Genomic DNA, 25,872 nt, shown 5'->3' with positions numbered 1-25,872 from the left:
ACTTTGGGTTGAAAAAGGCCTCTTAAAATATTTTGCTTACATATCATTGTGTTGCTTGGATATCATGTAAACTAAGATTCATTCATAATTATCTCCCATTTCTGCAAATGATAAGAAATGCTATGAAGAATACAATGCTTTAAGATTTATATGCACAAACTACTAGTAGAACTAACAAAACACAAAATCTGGTCTGGTCACAGCATGATAAATATCCATTTTGTTTTGCAGAAGACTGGAACAACAGCCAAGGGTAAGCTGACTAAAGAAAAGGTGTTGATCAGAAAAGTGAAAATATCTATACAGTGTAATTACTATCCACCCCACCCCCCGCCCTTTCCATGAAAGTAGATAACAAGAGTCCCTCAAAGTAATTGACACTTTCCAGAAATTCAAGATAAGACTATTTCTTGTTATCAACCTAGTGCAGAAAACATCTCCAATATTCTTAAAATCAACCACTATGGCAGCCATACTGGATGTAAGATCAGCCACTAAGGCAGCCATACTGGATGTAAGATCAGCATTATTTTCATTCAAGATACACTAGACACCATTAGAAGTCACTTGGTGAAAACTTCATGCCAATAAGACCAACTGAGTTATTGACTAGATTTTCAATATGCTCACTGTGGCAGCCATGTTGGATGTCTGTGATGCACCATTTTCATTGAGGACCAATTAGATATCATAGGAAGTCTTTTCTTGTCATAATACGTCTGTTTGTGAAAACTCTATATCAATATTACCATAAAATCTGGATGCAATAATAAGATTTTCCAGATGGCCACCATGGTGGCTGTATTGGATGTCAGATCAGGTTCATTTTCAATCAGGGTCAACTAAACTATAAAGCTTCCTGATGATATGACTTTCCATGTAGATGGAGTAATGAACAACAAATATGGCTGATATTGTGCTGATATTTGAGGCAAGATTGGCACCATTTTTATTAAGGACCAACTAGATACCTTCTGGTGAAAACTGCATGTTGAAATGTCTTTTCATCTAGAAGGAGTAGTTAATACATTGCTATTCATTTATATCGCCATCGTCAGGACCAAGATAATACTGTCAACATAAGCATATATCAAGGCAAGTGGAGGTGTGTGCATACTTGTTTTAATGAAGAGTGCATTGTTTTTATAAAAGATAGTAGCTGGGTTGTTTTGATGAACAGTGCACATCCTATTGAAGACTTTCAAGGACCAAGACATATTCCCATTTCTAAATGTGATGGCAACATTTAAGCCTGGCATCAACATCAAATAACTGTAAAGTTTGAGCGGGAACTGGTAGCTTGTCAACATAAATGATAACAAATAATTTAATTAAATTGGGACTGAGGGCTTGTGTCGGCATGATAAATCTGGCAGTAATAATAGACCATGGGACTGGGACTTTGTATTTTCATTGACATAGGTGGCTTGTCACCAGGAGTGATGAGATATAAGTGGGTAAGACTGTAATGACTTTTTCAAGATGTCTGCTATGTAGCCATACTAGATTTCAGATCTACACCATTTTCGTTTGTTACCAACTAAGCACATCGTAAGAAGGATTCTAGTGGGAACCCAATATCAATGTTTTTCCATCGAGGAGCAGCAACAAGATTTTCCAACTGGCCACTGTGGTGGTCATACTTAATATCATCACATTACTGTGGTGGTCATACTTGATATCATCACATTGCCATAATTTTTATTTAGGACAAAATAAACATCATAATCAGTCTGGTAAAAAACAAACACGCTGAATATGGCTTTCTCTTGTGGAGAAAAAGCAATACCAAGATTTTCAAGATGGCTGCCATTGCAGCCATATAGGACATCAGATTGGCACCATTTTCATTCAGAAACAATTAAACATCATAGGAAGTCTTTCAATGAAAACCCCCATGTTCATACGAGCAACCATTCAGAAGGAAAAGCAATAACAAGATTTTCAAGATGGTTACTGTAGTGCCATCTTGGACATCCAAGTAGAAACATTTTCACTGAGAACAAACTAGATATCATTCCTTTTGTGCAAACCTTATACACCTCTCCTTCAATACCTTGGACACAACGGTGTACAAAAACACAGACCACACTATAAGTGAGTGCACGAGTTACTGAGGGACCTCCAAAAAAATAAGAAGTGATGCCAATCATGGCTAGGCATCAAGAAAACCAGGGGGAAGGGGAACTGTGCAGTTTAATGACTGAATACTCATTTATAATTATGTTGTCAATAAAGCACTTTTCTAATGACGTTGTTTGCTATTCTGTATAAATTACATTTCTTTTCAAGATGTCCAACATCTGAAAGATTGTTAACATTATTCCAATTGGTTTCAACAACCTTTCTGTATATGCAAAAACAGTGTGTTACATCACTGCTTTTTGTCATCGTTGATCAGTGTGGTTCCCTGTTTGGTGTGCAAAAGAGTGTGTTACATCACTGCTTTTTGTCATCGTTGATCAGTGTGGTTCCCTGTCTGGTGTGCAAAACAGGAGTTACATCACTGCTTTTTGTCATCGTTGATCAGTGTGGTTCCCTGTTTGGTGTGCAAAACAGGAGTTACAAAGCAGTGAAACAGACTAACTGTTGATACATCACCAAATGAGTTTCCTTTCTTCAAAATCGAAAGATATTTATTTCATGAAACAATCATCTACATCGAAACCTTTTTATTGCTCAATTAGCAATATTGATGCTGCCATTTCACTGCAAGTAATAGTGAAACTTCTTCTCCTCCTTCAGGATATATCTAAGTGCCAATTCAGGAATTCTCTATAACATTTTTCTCCACAATGATCTGTATCTGTGAATCAGCTTTCATGAAGTAGTTTATTTCACTTGGTTGCATTTGCTCTATTTGATCCCAATTATGAGTAAACAGGTTAATTTATGGTAGTTTAATTATATTACATACTCAATAATATTTATAACAGTATTCGATTGATCAACTGAAACGTGTTCACCTGACATGCAAACATGGCTGCTAGATTTTACACATGTGGGATTTGCATACCTTTTACGTTTTCTTTTATTCCATCCCCTTTATCTGATAAAAAAAATGTAATTAAAGTGATAATACAAAGGAGGTCACCTTTTTACTTCAGTACAACAAAAGAACAATACTTTTACAAGTCAGATATCAAAACATAGTCGGCAGTTAATTGGGTTCTCTGAGTAACGCTTGTGGACATACCTGTTATGGTAGATTGACACATTTTATCTTTAAATACAAGACGGCACATTGCAATTATGAAGACTACACTTAAACCGAAATAAAAGATGGAACTAAAACACAAATTTCACTTGATAAAAAAAAAACTTATTTAACTGGTATTTATTTATCAAAGTACTGCCCCCACTGGATGCGATATTTCATTGATCAAAATTTGACTGGAAATCATTATTTTCAGTGTACTGAGAATGTCAGTAGGAAACAAAATGGAAAAAACATATCTGACTTCTTATTAAAAGTTCATAATTTCATAATGGTGATTCATATTTCCAGATCCTACCTACCATTTTCAACCAGAGTTTCATTTATCATTTTTGATCGCGATTTTCTTAAAGTTTAACAAATAGGGATGGTTTTAAAAAATGTGATTTCTTTCATTTAACTTCTGTGTGTTCAGCCCATCTCTGATATTCTTCAGCAATAATAAGATTTTAAAACTTGCTGCTGTGGTGGACATATTGGTTGTCAGATAGGTACCACTTTCATTTGGGAACGAAAAGACATGTAAAGAAGTCTTTTGGCAGAAACTTCTGGTTATGTCTTTGTTTTGGAGGAGTAACAATTTTCAAGATCGCTAACATGGTGGCCATATCAAATATCAGATTGGCACTATTTCCATTAGTTCTGAACATACAGCATAAGAAGTCTTTTAGTGAAAACCCCATGCTGATATGACCATCCATTCAGGTGAAGTAGTATTAATAAGATATTTATGATCGCCACTGTGGTTGCCATACTGACTGTCCCAATCAGGTATCTAAAACTGTAACCCAACTGACTTATTAAACTCGACAAGTATGACCCACCTGGCACATAAATATCAACAAGTAGTATGGCCAACATGACACATAGATATCTATGGGCATAACCCATAATGTACAGAGGTATCTGGGGGTACAACTGACCCAACACATATATATCCAGATGTATAAACTGACACATAAAAAATCTACAGGCATAACCCAATGGAAACAGAAATATCAGTAGGTATATGATTGTTTACTCTGACAAATGAAGTTTGAAATGTTCTGTCCATACTTGCAGTATATTTTCTGTCATTTAGCCTCCATTAACAGTTTTGACAAAACTTGCAATTAATATTCATAGGCATATACAAGAATAACATACATGACACAGATATCCACCAATATCGTGTAAATGGCAAATTAACATATACTGGTACAATCTACCTAGAATATATAATTCTGCAAATATAACCTACCTGGCACATAAATATCTACAGGTATAAGTCTATCACAGCCTCTGACAACTGAGTAGGAATAGTGGTAATATCCTCCACCATTGGCACAACTTCCCATGGAGATCACCCATTTAGGGTCTGGCATCTGGTCATAAATCTGGGTACAGTTAACAGAAAGAGAAAATTAGCTAACCCAGTAAGGCTTGGATACCACAGTAATAATGTACTGGCAATAGCATAGTAAGGCCTGGATATCTTAGTAATAAAGCATCTGGAATAAGATAGTAAGGCCTGGATATCACAGTAATAATGCACTTGGAATAACAAGTAAGGCCTGGATATCACAGTAATAATGTATTTGCAGTAACATAGTAAGGTCTGGATATCACAGTAATAATATACCTGCAATAACATAGTAACTCCTGGATAAACAGTAAAAAAGCACTTGCAATAACATTGTAAGGCCTGAATATCACAATAATAATGCACTTGGAATAACATAGTAAGATCTGGATATCACAGTAATAATGCATGTGTGATAACACAGCAAGGACTGGATATCACAGTAATAATGCACATGTGATAACATAAGGCCTGGATATCACAGCAATAATGCACTTGCAATATCATAGAAAGGCCTGGAATCACTGTAATAAAATGCACCTGAAATAAAACAGTAAGATCTAGATATTGTAGTAATAATGCACTTGCAATGACATAGTAAGGTCTCAGTGTAGGGCTTCAACTACTAAATGAATGAGATCATAAGCGAGTATATATGATACATATAATGTCAAATGTTAGCCTCCTCCTAATGGTGTACGTGAAATCCACTCCTAACATTTCTCATGTTCAATTCAGTTAATCAAGACACTACTGTACTAAGAATTGTCAATGCTTGAAGGATTAATTAGAAAGTAGAATTTTTAGTTAATCATGTTTATTCAAGAATATTTATTTGATCATATTATGAAAATAAACTCCACTTCCCCCTCCAATACAGCCTACTGGTATGCACATAGGCCAAGGGAAGAAACTCTTACCCATTACCTCCCATTATCACTGCCAGGTGACTACCCAACAACCAAATATTTACCAGTTTAAGTTGAGTGACATATTAACAAGGCTGCTTGCAATTGCAAGGTTGTGTGGGAGGATTTAACTGTAATGAAACTGGGAAAGTACTTTCAGAGAAACATACTTTACGAAAAAATTAACTTTCTACACAGAATACATTCCCAGTTCAGATTACTTTTTGGAAATGGGTAACATGGTTAAATGCATATGCACATGCATTTAACCTCTGTTGTGGACACCCTTGAAGTGAAGATAGCCTAGATTTCCTATATGAAGGCTAAACTGCTCTCTCAACATGACAGCATCACAACTGACAGTCACATAACATGTAATGAAAATACATGGATAAGAAGGAAAAAATGACTTTCTCATCTCAAGAACAAATTTAGTCAAACGCAGTGAAAGTGCTAAATACATGCTCATGATGAGGGTGTGCTGATGTCAACTGAGTCTGGTGGTCATCTGACCCACAGCCATTTGATAAACCATATTTTTCAATACTCTGTGACGTTATGTCGCAGAGATAAAATCTCAGAAAGATTTATTCGGCTATTATGTCTTGAACTGAAACATTGCATTAAAAAACAGGCTTTCAGAGATGCTCTAATCTCAAGAGTTAAAATCTTCATTACGCATATCGGATTTTATTTTCAGATCTCTGAGTGCACCAAGCATATTCCTCACTTCAGCCCGATGCTGTGGCTTGAGGGATCTTAACCTTTATTCCAGCCTTCACCAAAAAGATAGACACTGTTGGGCCCCATGACTCATTTCGTGCACTTCAAGTAACACTTGTAAGCACACAATCGGTCTTGCATTACTGCTCCTCTCACTGTATTAACCAATTGGAAGCAAATGACCACCTTTTGGTTTACTGCCGATAGCAACCTATTCTGAGTTATGAATCAAGATTGCATCATTAAAATCACAGAACTAGAGATCACATGCATCAGAAGGGCAAGCAGCTCATTCCTTCTGCATGCCAAAAAAGGCTATCAGAAAAAAACATGTCTCATTAGATAGCAACCTTATCATGGTTCTAGTTGTATCAAAACCCATGAAAGATTCCATTTAGGAAATAGGATGAAAGATTTGGGCCCATTCAAGCAAAAGCTGACCAGCAAGTCTGACATCCTTATTGGGATCAATATGCAATCTAATGTAATGCAAGTGTCAGAGATCATGGAACAGTAGCCTTCAATAGTAACAGTAATATTTTTTCTATTAAAATAGCCAAGAAAACATTTACTCAAATGTGGGATCCAGGCACTCCAAGGGATATCATTAACCGGCAGAAGTCTAAAATTGACCAATTTGCCTCAAAAGATTTTAAAGCTGAGGGCCTTCTAGCTGATGAAATTCTCTGCACAACTGAAGGTCTAAATTCCTTTCTACACAAGGTTCTCCTAACAAAAGCCCCAAAGGTCTATCACTGGATACCCCCAAATTGCACAGATCTACTGAAAAACTGAAGGTTAAATGGACCACATGGTATGAAGGGTCTGTCAAATCTGAGATGAAACTCACGACCATGACTGTTTTAGCAGCCTGGATCTTGCCAGTATTGTTCACCAAAGATTTGTTCCATGTGAGAAGGGCTGTAAGAATCACATCACAGTTTTGGTCCTTCCTTTTCTTTATTATCCTTTGTTAAACTGTTTCTGAAACTGTGGGATCTGTTGCTGCCTGAAATCTGGCTGACTTCAAAAACTGCAACAACTGGGCATTGTTTGCCCTTTTTGCCAACAATCATCTCTCCATTTAGGTTGAGACTGATCTGGCCTAATGCTAGATAAGCTGGCAAGGTAAGATGGAGAGGTGGCTCTTGTGCTACCTACCTTCATACATCCTTAATTCCACTGCCAAACAGCAATAATGTAACAAAGGGCATTCATAACAGAGCCAAGTACTGTATATGTTGGGACACTGTATTTGTTCGAACACATAAATTAATTTAAAAGTAATTTTGTTGTGTACTGTATGTTCTGGGACACACTGCTTTGTGTTAGTCGTAAGTTGTGGGACACCTTTTAAATCATTTGAAAATTACATGTCAGAAAATGCACTCCAACTGAAATTTTATTTTAAAAAACATAAAACTGTGTACTTGAGATAAAACTCTTTAATCCACTGCAGCAGCATCTCATCAACACAAGCTTTCTCCTACACACGTACGATCCATTCTTTTGGTACATGAATATTTATTTTAGCTTTCTCATACTGTCAAAAATTGGTAGAGGCAATACATCACCTGAAGCGGAAACTGCAAGGACTAAAGTCATATTTTTTCAAATCTGCACTAGTCTTGCTACTTCTCACACTTTTGACCCCCATCTTATCGTCAGTCCATCCAGGAATGCAATCAAAGTACACTAGAGTTTCATCCATGTTAATGATTATATTGTCGGCAAAATTATGTTTCTCTTCTGGTCTTCACGAATTCATCACGTGATTTTATTTTCTCCAAACCTTCTGGGCACCACTAGGTCATTGATGTTCACACACGTAGCACTATATTGTGTCACTTAAAAAATTGTTCCATTGTTTCAATTTATTTTCCAAATTGCTGTGAATACAGGTGAAAAGGAAACAAAGTTTCCATATCTCAGCTTTCTTTGTTTATTCAAAAATAAAAAATAAAAAATCAGTGCACTTAAAAGAATCCATAGTTTGCTTCCAATGTCAGCTTGCTTTGCAATAAAATAACCTTTGTACTGATATCCTTTTAAAAAAAAATGGCTTCAGAGTCCAAAGTCGGCTTCTGAGGTTGACTTGCTTTGTAATAAAAATAAATGTAACCTTTTGTATTTGATGTCCTGTCGGTAGGTTCAAAGAAGCAGTTTACTGCTCACTGCCAGATGTTTATTAACCACCAGGGCTTGTACGTGCTTGGCATCTGTAGTTACAATTAATACAAAGGAGCATTGAAGTCTGCAGGTAAATAGTAAGGATACTTTTGTAACCCAAGCTGGTGAAAAGATTGTCACTTACACAAAAGTGAATGTGTTTTCAAATAATGATTTTTATTTGCGAGATACTGTCATATAGTAGACCTGGATATAATTCAATCTTGATTATTTTGCACCTAATACTGTGTCATTTGTGAATGGTGTCTTCAAGATAACGGTTGATTAATTCCTTCTTGTTTGTGATTTTGCTGAAATTCAAACCTTTGAGCACAACCCACACACGTTTCTCAATGTTGGTGTCAATGAATAATGTGGTGTGAGTTATCGGACATAATTGATACATGCTACATTATGGAAGCCTACACTACATATATGGAGTTTGTGGATATATTTTATTCTTTAATGTTCATGTTGAAAAAAGGAATAAATGATAACAATACAAGGTTAGTTTTTTCTTTTTATTATCAATTAAGCATTTTATTTATCTATTTTATTGCAACTTGCAGTGAGGGGCGAGCACAAATGCAATACAAATTTTGTTTACTGGTGCACATGCAATGGCATGGTCATAAATACTGGTAAAACTAAAATATTACTTATCTCGACACGGCAAAAAAGGACAAATCTTGTTAGTGATGAACTATGTCCAGCATGGAAGGATAAAAATTTGCAAATGGTCTGTCATGATAGACTACTTGGTGTTTTGGTAGGTAATAACCTATCATGGACTGAACATATCAAACATATCAGTAAAAAAGTCAATTTAAGTTTATGGCTTCTCGGTAGGATAAAACATTTTCTCCCTGAAAGGAACAGAAAACTATTTTATAACAGTTACATACAACCCTATTTAGACTACTGTGATACAGTATGGGGTTATTCAAATGATAAAAACACAGCAAAGCTGGCACATCTTCAAAAAAGAGCAATTGGGATAATATCAATCCACAAAGAAAACAAAGAAAATTTAGCTGGTAAGTTAAAAATATTACCTATTAAAGACCAAATCCGTTTGAGAAAAGCCACAGTATAGGCTACCTGGCAATACTCCCCGCCTGCGATCCATATCTACCAAACAGTATAAAATTCCAAAACCAAACAAGGAATTATCTTAAAAAAGTTTCCAATACTCTGGAACTTTGCTCTGGAATAGTATTCCAGTTGAGATTAGAAATGCCCACTCTTATTTCCTTCTTCCAAACCCAATATATCCAGTGGCTTCAGAGATGCAGCTAAAACAAATAAATTCCTTTGTATGAGGGCCTTAAGGTAGATTAGTTATTAGCTAACTGTGTTACCCTCTTTAAATAAAGTTATTATTATTATTATTAATATTGTTCTTAAGTCTTGGGACATATGACCTAAGTGAAAAAAAGTTTCACCATAAGTTTTGGGACAGGAAAAAAAAATATTTTATTGTGTCCCAACATACAAGGTAAATATGGTAATAAGGCTTCAGTTATATAAATGGAGAACATATTTCACTAGATACAAATTTGCTTAAGTCACTACCTAGGTATTAGCCACGGAATGACGTACAGTCATGTTAATTACCATAACAATACTGGCCTTTGACACCACATGATCAAAGCACAATTTTCCAGCAAGGTAAAAATTCCAAACAAGGATTATGCATTCAAGAGGTAAAAAATATTCTGCACAAACATGGAAATACATGTAATAAAACAGTGAGGTTGCCATGTTTACCACCCCCATGTGTGGTTCCAGAAGGATGAAAACAATGTTGGTAACATGCTTTCAGCAAAGAAAGCCTTAAAACTGTTCATGTACTGGATCGTGTCTGACAGATGGCACGAAATATTCATTGACTGTGGCAATAGGATGAAGGAGGGACATCTGTCCTCATCGCTGACACCTACAAAAGCCTTAACTTTATAGGCCTGGCACACAGATGGTGTCAGTGGACACACTGATGGTGGTATTATTTTGTAAATCTAATCATTGGCCACTTTGACATTGAACTTGGTAAACTCCATGGTGGAGCTGGAATAAGCCAATTGACTGAGGTTGTTCCTGCACCCAAAGCAGAGGTTGTCCTCATTAGGCAATGCTTTCACATCTGCAAAAATCATACCTAGCGGCATGGACAAGGTAATGCAATTGTCCCAATGTGCTGCATGGCATCTATCCATCAGATCTGTAGTGAACAGACCAGCTGCTTAACAAGTCTCTGGGTAATCGATATGTTGTGTCTTGTTTGTATGGACAGCTGGAAGTGCATCTGGAAAGTATGGTGGATAGGTGGCTAGATGGTTTCTCAGTGGCTGGCTGGACAGCCTGCTTTGCAGATAGATAGCTAGCTATTTGCAGAAATATGAAACTGGTTATTGCAATTACGTCATGAACCAACAGTTTATTTACAGGTTAACTGACAAAGGAATATGATATTGCCCTTGTACACAATCAACAGGTAACTTAACAATAAAGACTACAACTGCCATATAAACCTCTCTCTCTCCGACAGATTCAAAGAAAGACTGACCTGAATACACAAAATCTTACACAATAACATGCTATCATTTCATCCATCTCCCTCTCTTGCACTCAAACACACATACACACACACATACACATTTACTAATGAAAACAATGTATTTTGAGGGTTTTTTTTATTGTAATTAGATTCATGAGGTTAATGTAGTTGTAAGAATTTAAAATTTCATCATCTTAAAAATATGGTTCTGAACTGTTCGAATGGAGGAAATATCTGTGTTACACTGAGGTTTCTTAGTTACCTATTACTAAAAAATGTATTATTACACTGAATACTGGCATATATGATTAAACGAGACAACTGTAACAAATTATATTTAATGCAAGTACAGTTAGGTTGGCAAGTATTTTAGGGCACAAAAATTGTTTTCAGGTCCATGCGCACATTGTCCATAATATAAAATAATAGTTCTTTACAAATAAATATTCAAATTCTAAAAAGAATCTTATATTTTCATGTACAAAATAATCCATAATGTAAACAAAGATATCAAGTTTGCTTAGCATTTCTGTGGTACCAGCTTTGATCCTCAGTTCTGCCATGGAAAGTTCAGGTGCTCTCTAAGGTTCAGAACTGCCACTGGGCTCCATGTGATATATGATAAATGAATTTAAAAAATTCAACCCCTCCCCAATAAATCTGCCCTATCTTTCTCTAGATCTGAGACAAGAGACTGACCTTCCTCAATGCAGGTGCCATTTTGTTTGTAACTGTTCCTGCCACGATGATCACATCAGCTTGTCTTGGACTGGCTCGAAACACAACTCCAAACCTGTCCATGTCATATCGTGGGGCAGCAAAGTGCATCATTTCCACAGCGCAGCAGGCCAAACCAAAAGTTAGTGGCCAAAGAGAACCCTAAAAATGTAATCACATTAAGAAATTTAGAAGTTACTGATGTAGGATGGTTCAGTATCTTTGAACTGCAAATCCTGTTTTTGAGGAAATTACTGGAGATAATTTGTTAAAATTATAACAGTAATCTACTCTGTTACAAGCAATGGTCATATGTTTAACATGGCTCTGAAAAGAATTGCTGGATTAAAAGTACAGGATTCTCAACTCCTAAACTCAAGAGTCCCCCACTATTTTCCCAACCTCAATCTAGAGAGTCCCAACAGGCACAAAACATAACTATCAGGGTTGAGAGCTTACATTGTAGGACTATGATAGCCCTGGTATAGTGAGTACAAACAAGATAAGAAATGTTTGGACACATTTACAGGATATTTTTTTATCTAAACAATGCCTTCCTTATGAAGTGAATGTTTAGTTTGCATAAAATAAGCAGTCAATGAAGATAAACTCCAGTGGCCACATAAAGTATGGAGAAACTATTGTTTGGTTTGGAAACATCTGGCTGCAGACAGCCGAAAATTGGTGATTGTTACATACATGTCATTTATGTAGGCAACTCTGTGTGTGTGTGTGCATGCATGCATGCATGTATGTATGTATGTATGTATGTATGTATGTATGTATGTATGTATGTATGTATGTATGTATGTATGTATGTATGTGTGTGTGTATGTATGTATGCATATATGGATATATGTATGTATGTATGGATATATGCATGTATGCATATATGCATATATGTATGTATGTATGCATTGTATGTACGTATGTGTGTGGGGATTAGATTGGTCATTGTGACCAGGTGACTGCTGTGTAAAAGTGAATATTAGGACGAGTTTGACCGTATTTTGGTTTTCCTAGCCTCTGTTTACAGTCTCTTCTGTGTGTGGAATGAAATTTGAATGCATTGCATGTGATGAACTGCCTGACCTGACTGTTAGACTGTTAATCTAGTTTTACTGAATGCATCCAAGTGTCTAACCTGGGACAGCAGATGTCTAAAGCAGTCAGGTTACCACTGCTTTACCCAGATACCACTAGATAAAGTTATATTAGAAAGATTATATAAAAATTCTCTAGTTGAAACATTTGCAGAAACATGACAGCTTTTGCTTGTAGTATTTTTTAAAAAGGTCAGTGCAAGTCCTGTATGATTTTCAAGGTGAAAAAGAAAAGAAAGGGTCACTGAGGGAAATTAGCAATATAACACCTGTATAAATTCAATCAAAAAGCCTTGATATAACTTTATACAATAAAGTGAGCCAAAAGGCAATTAATTAGTGACTTTGCTGATGTATTTTAATTAACTGATGTACCAGACATGAATGTTTATGTTCCAGATCTACTCATTTGACTTGTGTTTACACACATCAATAAGAGTAAATCACTGTATCCCCGCTTTCTTCCATTTTCATTTTACTGTACTGAGTTTTTTACTTTGATTTTATGCTGAATTATATATTGGGGTTTTTTTAATCACATAATGGGTACTTTTTTTAAAATTTGTTTTAAAAGGCTTTTCTGAGCATGTACATAAAAAAGAATCTCTTCTGGTTTTCATTTGAATATTTTTATCTTACCTTGGTAAAGGCCATGTGAGCTTAGAGCATAGCCTTGTGTTTGTTGTCATCAAGTTTCAGTTCATGGAATGAGTCACAAAAAAACAGCCACATATGGCTTGTTTTGATTCCCTATATATCACTGGACATTCACCTAAGCTGAACGTCCTTTGATTTTGGCAAGATGAGCAACTGGTTAATGCAAATTTTAGTTTTCAAGTGTGAACAGCTGTTTCTAAGCCTAATTTATACATGTTTGCGAGTCCTCCATTTTACAGTTTATTTTAGCTGTCAATCAGTACAGTAATTAGTATTTTTTCGACAGTGCACATCAGAAACTAAGATCAGTGATTATTTTAAGTCAGTGATGACCTAATTTAGAGGATGGATTAAAGTGAACTGGATGCAGTAATCTTTCATGTATTTGGAAGAGAACAACATGTATGCATATTTTATGATTTTGTTGAGTAGTGCACATAAAACAATCTTCATAATAATAATAATAATAATAATAATGATATTCAATTCAAGGTATTTGTTCCAAAACCAATTCTGATGAGTGAACCTGTGTACAATGATGGTCTGTGTACCAGAACCAGCTGTGTCTTTTCCCACTGGTGGCCACTAGGGACAAGTTTAACTACATGGATTGTTGACCCTGAATGTCATTCACCGCACAGTATTTAGAACTATTTACTAAACAACACTGAGTAAATGTACATGTTATAAAAGCAAGGAATCTTTATTGTTAATCTACAAGAGCATATGAAAAAATATGAAAAACATCAATGCTATACCAATCCGATGTGACCATTTATCCACTTACTAAACAATTACTGTGAGAGGACAAGCCATTTTAAAAGACTGTTCAAGTCTTCTGTGCTATGGCACATAATGCAATCCACACTGACCACAATCCTGGTCCTAGTACATAGTATGGTTCAGTGGTCACCCAACAAGGCCAGTAATTTCTCAGTTTATTCTAGCACAAAATGCATCTCATGCCATGACCAGAACAGCGTTAAGCAGTGTTTCCCTTTACGCACATTTGTGCATCAGGGACGCACGCTGGAGAAAATTGACGCACACATTTTGTTTCCGTGCGTTTTTTTGACGCAAAGGATTTTCATAATGTGATCAGGATTTATTTAATACCCAATGCATTGGACGAGGGATGGCATCGTATATACTTCGAGCATAGGCATTGACTGGTTCCCCGCTTTGTTTGTTCCTTGCCTTGTGCTCCTCTATTCGTATAGCAGAGTGCAACGCAGGGAACATTCGAAACAATGAACTAGACTAGCATAGGCAATATTATGACGCAATAGCTTCCCCTAATCTCGCGAGCTCTCATGCAATTTCCATCGAGCTCAGCAAGCTGGCATCTAGATGTTTAATCTCAATGCTTGTTGCGCTAGAAAGTGATCTCCAGATGAAAACAACGTGCACTAAAAATCATTAGCGAAGAAAGTGAAAGAAGCAGAACACAAAAGAGTAACTGTGGATCTAACTTTAATGAAAAATGGAGAAAATAATACCCTTGACTGGAATACGGTATTCATACATTAGGATTACTGGTGTGACTTATGATCGCGTGATTGCGAAGTCTGCAAAAGTAAATAATCCTTTCGTGACAGAGTTTTAGAATTTTAAAAAATCTGCCCTCGTTCGCCACAAGATATCTGGAGAACACATTATGGCCCAAGACTTTCTTTCACAACAAAGAAATCAGTAAACTTGCATAGACAAATGCATTATTTGGATTACAAAGTCAGCGGGTCATTGCAGATTTTGTTGGTTTTTAACTTGCTGCAATAAAAGATAGATCTTAAAGTTCAAGTGTAACTTATTAGAAAGAAGATGAATCATTATCCTCCTTAATATTTGGATAAATATGTTCTAGGACGAAGTACAAAGAAACCGATGATAGTACACATTTTATGAAAGGCAGTAATTTGACTGCCATTTTGTTTAAAAGATTTATGTGGTTTTTTGTATTGGCTTGCATGTACTGTGTTGGGCATTAATATTGCTTCATAATGATTATAAGGAGACTGTTAAAAGTACGACTTTAAACAAAAATGAACTAATAAAATTTTTCTTTGAATGGACAATGCATTTGTTTGTTAATTGTGCATGTTGGTTTATTTGTATGTTTAGAGAGAGAGTATGTTGTGCAAGTTGCAATATTCTATTTCAAGCTGAAAAAGTACAAGTCATATAAAAATTTGTCAGTACATTTTTGACCCCCACATTTTTTATTTGACCCCCAGTTCCGACATCAAGGGTTTTTTTTTACCCTCAATTTTACACCCCTGGGGGATACACTGCGTTAAGTAAACAATTTACCTTTAAAATTAAGTTATCGATGATGCTCACCTTTCTAGCCCAGTTAAGTAAACAATTTAACTTTTAAAACAAGTTATCGATGACACTCACCTTTCTAGCCCAGTTAAGTAAACAATTTAACTTTTAAAACAAGTTATCAAAGACACTCACCTTTCTAGCCCAGTTAAGTAAACAATTTAACTTTTAAAACAAGTTATCAATGACACTCACCTTTCTAGCCCAGTTAAGAAGATCATCAACTCTAGCCAAAGCATACTCCACCTTACTGTTAGTGTTTTGGAAGGGAGAATATGGCTTTCTTTTGACCACACTGGCTGCTGTACTCTCTTCTCTGTATGGGACTAGGCTTAAAAGGAAAACAACAAAGAACCTAATAAAATTCATCAAACAATACCAAAACAATACATCAACTTTATTCATCTGCCCCAACAACAGCTGGATATACTGTATTACATTAAAACCACGTGTTTAAATTGTAATACCATACAAAATTAGTTCCCATTTACATAAAATAATGACTTGTAAATAACTAAAAACATTTAACCATCCAAATTAGGAATCTCTAAACAGCATTCAATAATAAACAAAATTATTGTGTACAAAAATGTATAAAAAATGGAACTTCCTCAAAATAAACATGAACAAATTATGTCAAGGTGATTTGATTGTTTATAGACACTTTTCTGAATTTCTAAACCAACATCTATATTTCACAACTGTACTGTAAATTAGCATATATAACACAAGTCCTAATTTAAGACATACTAGAGTATTACCTGAAGTTGTTCAATTTTGCGAAAAACAATATATTAGATTACCTGTGGACATATATAACTTCAAGGCTTTTGTAAAGAATAATAAATGACAAAAGTCTGTGCAGTCTTCTTTTCATTATAAGCATAGTATAAAATACTAGGGTATGGTGAATCATCCTTTCTGTTTACCACAGAACCACAGCCAAGCCATTTCAACCACAGTGGGTGGGTCAGTTCATATTTAGTTTCCTCACCTTGAGCCATTTCAAACATTCCACATTGATGCCACATGCCCTCTTTGTCAAATGCAGGGCCTATCCATTACCAATATTTCAAAATGAATAAAAAAGTCACCTATCTGTAAATAACTGCCAGATGGTATGAGCAACACACCTTCCAAATTTACAATAAACAATAATAATACTAGCTACCATTTCCAATCAATTCCAGAAATGTGAAATTTTTCCTGAAGTTGATTTGTCTATAGTAGCTCTGAATCTGACAGCGAATCAGACCCATCTACTGCAGTTTAAGATTTAGTAAAAACAATATTGCTGCTCTTCATAAATTAGTATGTGTAATTTGGACTTTTTTAACGTAGCTTTAACAATTTTTCAGCAGTGTGGCAGTTTATAGTGATATCTAGCACTGGGGCATCATGCCGCAGACATGTAGCACGATGTCCCACCCAGCCACATTATCCTGACACCAGGCCGACCAGTCCTAACACTAACCTCTTAATGCTGAGCGCCAAGCAAGGCAGCTGTTAGTACCATTTTTGTAAGTCTCTGGTATGACTCGGCCGGGGATCGAACCCATGACCTGCCGCATCCAAGGCAGACGCTCTAACCACTAGGCCACCAGAGCGGTTCATAAATTACTAAGTTATTAAATTGAAGATGATGTTTTATTATGTTGCTCTGGTCTTCTTGTCATTATATCATATTTAAACTTTGAAAAATGTAGCTGAAATGTGAAACCTAACTATATAATTGACATTAGTCTCGTTTCAAATAGGAAACGAGTCTTTGAAAATGTTACTGCAACATGGTAATACACAAAAAATCAAATTGAATAACAAGTGGATATATATATACTGAGCAGTGGGGTGACTGGTAGGGAAAATCTTGGATAATACACGTTATATTCACTAGTTTACTGTATGCAAAATATAAAAATTCCTTAAATTACGCATGCTAACAATATCAATATATTTTCCATTTATATATTTTCCAGAGTATCAATTTTTGTGGTTTTGCAAAAAAAAGGGCATTTTCACTGACACTTAAATTGATAGAATAGCAAAGGGGTCCTACTGTTTCCACTGAAACATCATTGTTCATTTGGCCTTTAAATTTGTGGTTTGTATGTACATGTAACAACAAATCCACAGAAATTGTCACCCACAAAAAAATGTTAAATTCACAGTATTTCTTGTGGATACAGCAAACAACATAAAAGTACACACAATACTAAAACAAATAAGGACAATAAATTTAACAACCAGTATTTCTTACAAATTATATGAAACATACACATACAAAACACTGAAACTGATTCATGTGCAAAGAAGTTTTGCATTTTTTTCTCCAATCCTGTTCGCATGTAAACTGTTTCATTATGTGGAAACACATCAAAATGTTACTACCATATTTCAAACATAAAGGTCTCAGGCATGCCAAAAAATATCCAGGAAATATTGCATTAAATCACATGGTTCATTCTTTTCTTTAGGCAGAAGAATTCCATATGTACAAGTCCATCAAGTCGTTTTATCTCGGGGCTTTTCTTAGGGTTTTAATACTCGTTATCACATCAAAAGTTCTAGTTTAAACCAACCATACTTCCCCAAAACAGATTTTCATTAATTTCCAAGTCTTTTGACTTTATATATGGAGCAAAAGAGAAACCCTATATCCCCTATTATATCTGGATGAAATGACCCAATACACCCCACAAGGCAAATAATGTGGATAGGGTAAGTGTAGTCTGAAAAATAGATTCTGCTGCCTACATGGTCAAACTAAACATTAAACTTTACACTTCTTATTGTTAAAGTACATGATCTACATGTAGAATACCCAAGCCATTACATCTGCTAGTGCATTAATAAAAGCATACACAGTGGATAAACCAGGTATAAAATAATTCAAAAGTCTAGTAATTTTAAAGTATTCCAGGAAAAAACAACAAGAAATCTTGTTGTTGTTGTTGTTGTAGGGTTTAACACCATTTTTCAGCACACGATAGGCTATACATGGCTGCCAGTATTAATGGTGGAGGAAGAACCCAGGAAAACCCTGGAAAGAACCACCAACCCACGAGAAGCTAATGACAAGCTTTCTCACATACCCACATTAGCCGAATCCGAGACTCGAACCCACGCAGACAGAGGTGAGATGGCAGTGATCCGTAACGGAAAGCGCTTTAGACCACTCAGGGCCCCCAACATGAAATGTATGCTATGGCTAAACACAAGCACTCAGTTTCAGCATGTAGCTATTATTATATCTGTAACTATCTTTTTCAATATTTAATTAGTGTGACTTATCCAATCAACACGATTGTATAAGAGATCATTTTACATTTTGTAGCACAATATTGTAATTTTATCTCCTATTCTTCTAAACCACTTCTACAATTTAAGTCTACTGTATATAGTTCACATTCAAGTCCAACAACACAGATCGTCAACAGCTGTTGCATAATGTGCTGGCACATTACAGTCTGTTTGTGCTACTAATTACTCCTAATAAACTGCATAGATGCAGATCACCAGTGTTTTTCCACTTTTTTAAAAATTATAATACAAAATTCTAGTTTGGAAACCTTCAATTCTGTAAGTTTTCAATATTCATAATTAAAAGAAATCCAATCTGTGAAATTATTAGAGTATATGATGACTTCCCATAGGTTCAGACAGAAAAATTCAACAAAACAATACCTAACTGTATAGCAAGAATTCATTCCTCCATTCGGATGAACCAGAAGATTCCCAAACACTTGATCACCCCAAAGATACCTTGCACATGCCAACTGTCCACCATTCTGTTTAGGTTACAGCCCCAAAACTAGTGTGACATCAGTGCTAGGTGGGAGGAGGGTATCTAGCAATAGCAACAGTAAGTATTACCGGTACATCATTAAAATTAGTTTACCCCCAACACATACACAAACTACAATTTAATATTAGTAATACATACCTGTTGCTACTTTGTACCTGAATTTGTCACTTTGGTGGGAGGCTGGAAAAAAAAATGTTGGCAGAGGGGAGAAACTTACTCACATTTTCCACTGTACCTTAAACAGCCTTACTCTGATAGTGCTTGAATCTTGCTCCATTGTCTCATGGACAGCAAGAAAACAGTCCTGTGGGTATGATTACTGAATGAAGCATCACCCATAGGCTCAAAGGAGCATATCACTAAGAGCTAAAAGACACAAGAAAGATTCCATTTAGGCATTAATGAGTGAGACACTGGTTTCTGCAAACTGTTTTGCTAACTGAAAGTCCATTCTGATGGCCAGATCTCTGAAAAGTTAAGAGTGCTGAATAGGGCTGACCTATAGCCCATGACAGTAGAAATTGAGCATTGTTTCTCGTCAAAATGAAAGAGAAGAAAATCAGCTACTGCTCTCACTGACGGACAGCTAGGATTGACATGTTTTCTACTATACTAAGCAAAAAGATTCTCCATTTGGCATCATAGACCTTAGATGCACATTGTCTCCTGGACTGAATGATACACTTGTGAACCTTGTTAGAATACTTCTGTTTGCAGAGTTATCATTTGAGATGAGCTAAGCATGGAGGTTGAATATGTGCTGGCTGTTGTGTTGGAGAGATCTCCTGTGCTTGTGAGATCTTTATTCTTATGCAATGTCTTGGGATGGTCAAATAACAGATCAAGAAGATCACTGAAAAATAATCACTGGGCCACAAAGGGGCTATCAAAATTACTTGATCAGTGGAATTCCTTACTTTGTGAAGTACCTGTGAGATCATCCTAAGTGGTGATAAGGTGTACACGAACAAACGATCCCACTTCAGGTTGGCGGCATCCACTGTCCAGGCCCACTGGTTGGTGGGCTAGGGAAATGTAAAATGGAGGTTTGTTGTTTAACCATTGTGGCAAACAAGTCCACCAATGGAGTCCCCTAAAGTTGAAACAGGGAGTCTGCAATGGATTTGTTGAAAGACTGTTCTCTGTTGACGGTCTTCCATTTCCTTGAGAGACTGTCTGCCAAAATACTCCTTTCACTGGAAGTGTTGCAAACTCGGAGGGTAATTCCTTTCAAGGATGCCCTACAAAGGATGTTCCAAACCTTCACATAGAGAAACTGCATGTGTGCCTCCTTGTCTCCTGAGGTACACTACCACTGATGTGTTGATGAAGAATATCACACAGCAACCTCTTATTTTGTCAACACACCCCTGAAGGGCTAAGAATCCTGAAGAATCAATCCTTCTGGTTCCAGATAGATGAGTTACCCAACTATGACATGTCTGTGAACAAATATATATAGATGGGGGGGGGGAACGCCTGCACTGGGGACTCCAGCCAGAAACTGGAACTGATTTATCCACCAAATCAGATGGTGGTGAAAATGACGACCAAGAGAAATCTGATCAATCTGAGAACCCCTGTGTGGTTTCCACACTGCTAAATGGAGAACCTGGAGAGGACACAAGTGCAGTCTGCATTGGGAAACCAGGTGGAGTTCATGGAATGAAGAGGGTGCTGCTCCTCCCTAACAAGATGGCACAACTCACTCTGCACCAATTTATAACAAAGCAGGGGGACACTAACCCCATGTCTCTGGAGAGACTTCGTGGTAATCCTTCCCTGAGATCTGAGAGACTCAAGGAACAAGAACCTCTAAAACCTGGAGGAAGATGAAGAGACCATTTTCCTCACTTTATATGTGTGTCTACTCTTGGTTTGTATGATCAATAGGCTAAAGAAGAGACATCCATCTGTTCTCTTCTATACAAGGTAATGCATGAAATAAGATACCTTACATGTGTGCTTTCAGAAAATTACATTCTAAAAAGAAACCAATGTAAAGCTCAGAAAAGAAAACTGCAATATAAAAAGGTCAACCTGGCTTAACAAAGCTGGGGACAACTAAATTAGCACAAAAAAAACAGAAGGTTATGACTAATAATAGTAAGGAAACAAAATTTAAGGAAGGCTACCCAAAACTAAAATTGAAAATGAACCAGTATTTGATAACAGACCATGAGATGTGACTGTAAAAAAGGTGGTGTGTGAGCTGCTTTAATGATGCATAAAGAACAATAAAATTGATAAAGGCAAGTCCACAGACTGCAACTGTGCAAAGATAGGAGAATTTAAACAAAATACCTACCCTTCGTAAAAGCAAAACCCAATTTTATACACTTATGCCCTGTGAAGGGGTAAAAGGAATAAACTAAAATGCCAAGCCATACTAGATGTGTGTGGAACAAATGCTAAGAAAACTCTCAAAAGAGCTTAAACAGCAATAAAAATTCATCAGGGAATAATCTTAACATTTAAGAAGAATAAAGCACACAAAATAAGCAGTAACACACTCATTAACCCATTAATCAGTGGCTAAATCTTTCTAATTGCAGGGGTCACACTACCAGGTGAAGTGGGCCACTAAGTTGCCTAAAAAATGTAAACTTTGATGTCTTCTGTTAGGAAAGTAAAAATGACTTCACCCTGTAACTTTTTAAAGGAATATTGAATGACCATTCTTTTTTAGATGCTTCCTCGCCTTAATCAGGTTAGTTCCAATGTTATGTTATAGCTCAAGTTGAAATGTAGGCTTCAAGCCATCAAAAAGTTGGTGTTGATATCAACTTACCAACTACTCTTGCACAGTCATGCATGTGTTTAGATAGCTGACTGACCATTAACCCATTCCTGAATAAGTTAGCAGCTATCAGTGCCTGATTTCTGCAAGTTATCCTCTGAAGATAAAATCATACAAACTTGTATTCTGAAACTTAAACTTATGTAAATAACAATTTGTGTTTTAAGAATAAAACCAGTAACATGAGTATTTTAACTGCCGCATGAACATTATTTTCTTCATAAAAATCAGTTTAGACCCGTTAATGAACCTGTCATGGGGAAATAATGGCAGACATGGATGTACCACTTCTGAGATTGTCTCTACATAAACCATTGGGCAGATATATTCAGGAAAATAAGCATAGCCTAAATATTACACTACTGAAGATTTAGCTTTAAAATGCAATTATGTAGGTCAGAAACATATGGGACAATGATATGTTGTGGAATCTGAGAGATGCAGTATGGTCAAAGTTGTATTCTGAGTTCAATGATTTTTGTGAAAATATGAAGAAACAAATGAAGCAAATACTGTATAACCAATACCTAGTGTTACTACAAGTACATAGACAAATAATAAAACCTTATTTTTGCAATCCTATCAATGGACTGTTTAGGTGAATGGTTACATTAAGAAAAGCCAAATTTCTAAAAATAGATACACATGCAATGTTGGATGTGTCAATTTGGTTGAAAAGTAAAGGGTTTAGTTCATTCATTTACAGACTTTACTTCTTCAATGTGTTGTCTGTGAGCAGTTACAGTAAAGTTTTATCAACAACAAGAAATTAAAACGTACACCATGATCTGGAAGATATGTTCATTTGTAAATGGTACTGGGGTTGTCTCAAACAAGCTTAGAAATCTTCATTTGCTCTCTTGTAAATGGTACTGGGGTTGTCTCAAACAAGCTTAGAAATCTTTATTTGCTCTCTTGTAAATGGTACTGGGGTTGTCTCAAACAAGCTAAGAAATCTTTTCAAGTACCATTTTATAGTGAACTTTCAGAGAGCAAAAAGAAAAATTCTTGATTAAGGGTAGTTGATTAAGCATTTGTACTAACTTGCAATTACAATACTGTAATCTAGTTACTCAGTTAAAATTTATTACAATGTATAGCTTCTGTTGTTCTTTTTTGAGTCATACTGCCAAAATACACTGCAAATGAATATTTAAACATGCACCAAATGTATTTATAATACAGATACAATTTTCCACTTGAAAATAAAGTATTGCTTAAAACCAATGTTAAATGCAAACATGCATGCTGGGAAATAGAGGGCATAATTCAAAGAAGATACAAAAAGAAACACACACACACACACACACACACACACACACATTGCATGTCTTGCTTTGCTCCCACTTCCTGCTCAGCTCTAACTTCTCCCTGTTCTGTCCAAAAGAAGAAGTCAATGCTCTCTAAAATTTTAAGTCTAGTTTGACCCCTGAAATGACATTGAACATTAAAATATGTCAACTGAGAATGGAAAGAATAGCCACAGTACACATGGCAATAAGTGCAGGGTGTCCCACAGGGGAGATCCAGTATTATGGAATCTTCTAGTTCCTCCAAATGGAAGAAAAAAAACAAATTTGTATGGTCAGGGTATTTTCCTCCAAAGAAATGTACCAGCTATGCAACTGCAACAGGCATGGTGTTATTACTGACATTAAATTATAAGATAATGAAGTCAACCAGGCTTAAACAAAAAGGTAGGGATGAAGAAACTTGCACATGACAAAAAGGGTTGGAAAGACTGTTAACAAAGAAGATAATATCAAAGAAAACTATCTGATATTAATTTTGAGAATGAACCGGTGTTTGATGACTAAACACATTATAAAAGGAAACAGGTTTGCCACGTGCTTTTCCAAGTATAAAAATAGTACAGTTCACAATAAAGGAGTATGAGTTGTGATGATTCAAAATGAATAATAAAATGAATCAAAATTAGTCCAAAGACTTGATTAGGCAAGGATAGGGATATTTTAACAAAATACCTACCCTAGCTAGAAATAATTCACCATAAAATTAGCACTCTAACACTTTGGTGGGTGAGAAAAATAAAATGCAAGGCATTACACTAGTGGGGGCACTAGTCCCCTCCCCCAATGTCGCCTTTAAACATGTTAGGCCTACATCAGTAAACTTTAATGGATGACCACTACATGTTTGCCCCTGCAAGTTTCTACGGGCTACCCTGGCATGTCCTTTAAGAATTTCATGCATATAGGATCAGGACGATTGGTCAATATTTATTGAAACCGATGTTTAAAAAATGCCATGACCTCCGATTTTAGGTCCAGATCTACCTACTTTGTTTATTCAATCTCCCTACTTGGCTTCTGAAAAGTTGACATGAACCTGAATTTGCACAACGTTAAGTCCAAAATACACTTATCAGGGATCATCCTGGGCTTCGCCAATGTCGCAAATTGCGATTTTTTTTCCTTATTGGCGACAAAAATATCCCATCTGGCGATTTTTTTGGCGACATACTTTTTGGTTATTTAATTTGTACATACAATCATGGATTTGGACTGGATAAATTAAAAGGCAGAACGAAAGGAAGCCACAAACTTGACTAAGCAATGCATTGGTATCAATCTGTTACACAAACAATCCTTTGTTCTTATTGACAACCCCATCTTTACAGTGCATTGTTACATCATAATCTGCTTATGCTGACATCTGGGCTGAGTACTGTATGCTGCGATACAGTCAATCATGCTACCGCACTATACCTACAACTGACCGACTTCTGAAGACGCGAATAGAACAGATACAATTAACTGTATGGCTAATCCTTCTGTTTTTTTTTATACATATACCAATACAATAGTTTTGCTGAACCTTCATAGAAAACTGATAAGCTTTGAAGTACTGACAACTGTGTATAAATACAAAGCAAATGGAAACAATCTAAATCACAATTACATCTGTCGCCAGTGCAGCATTTTACTCATTGATCTTTTCCTTTTGCCATCAGTCCTGTGTTACGGCTGCAGAGACTTAAACTCCGCAACAAGAAATAGCAAAAAAAAAAAAAAAAACCAGTTTTGCATAATTAATAATAATTATTTATTTCTCAAAATACAGGAGTGAAAGAATCCCTAAGCTGGGTGTGAATTTATGCTTATATATACGGTCCAATATTGCCAGGTGTTGACTCATGTACGTTTCATTCGTGGGAACGGAGATCCTATTTTTCTTGTCGAGAAAATTTATACAGCATTCAGTGATCATTCTTGGGATTTAGGAAGCAATTCGCTACAAGCTTTGTGAAGCTAGCTATGGGGGGGGGGCTGATGAGAGACTACCGGTGTCACCTGTCAGCACTGTACACTGTGAACGTGGATTCAGTAAGATGAACTTCATAAAAACTGACATCAGAAATAAGCTCATCTCTCGAGAATTTAATGAGAATCAGCATGTACAGATGTGAAAAATTAGACTTTGAAACTGCATTCAACAAGTGGGCAGCCCTAAAATCGCGACGGATCTTCATGTAACACTTTGTAACATTTTGTTAATGCTTCTTGTAATTAAAGTATTAACTAATCC

The 25,872-nt window shown here is 36.0% G+C and overlaps 1 protein-coding gene across 1 annotated transcript in view; it reads right to left on the bottom strand.

The window, feature by feature from the left end:
* The window catches only part of LOC149800658 (uncharacterized), a 32,706-nt gene that overhangs the window by 2,167 nt on the left and 4,667 nt on the right, over window positions 1-25,872 (bottom strand). Inside the window, exons 3-5 of the mRNA XM_089954696.1 lie at window positions 15,914-16,049; window positions 11,616-11,795; window positions 4,458-4,593 (exon numbers count right to left, since the gene is read on the bottom strand). Of these exons, the coding sequence (XP_089810822.1) occupies window positions 4,458-4,593; window positions 11,616-11,795; window positions 15,914-16,049 (452 nt within the window). The remainder of the gene's footprint in view (window positions 1-4,457; window positions 4,594-11,615; window positions 11,796-15,913; window positions 16,050-25,872) is intronic.

This window comes from Sinohyriopsis cumingii, chromosome 4, assembly GCF_028554795.1.
Source record: "Sinohyriopsis cumingii isolate HCF-2022 chromosome 4, ASM2855479v2, whole genome shotgun sequence".
Lineage (NCBI taxonomy): Eukaryota > Metazoa > Mollusca > Bivalvia > Unionida > Unionidae > Sinohyriopsis > Sinohyriopsis cumingii.
Note: the sequence above shows the minus strand (reverse complement) of the source record. Positions and strands in the feature narration are given on the sequence as shown.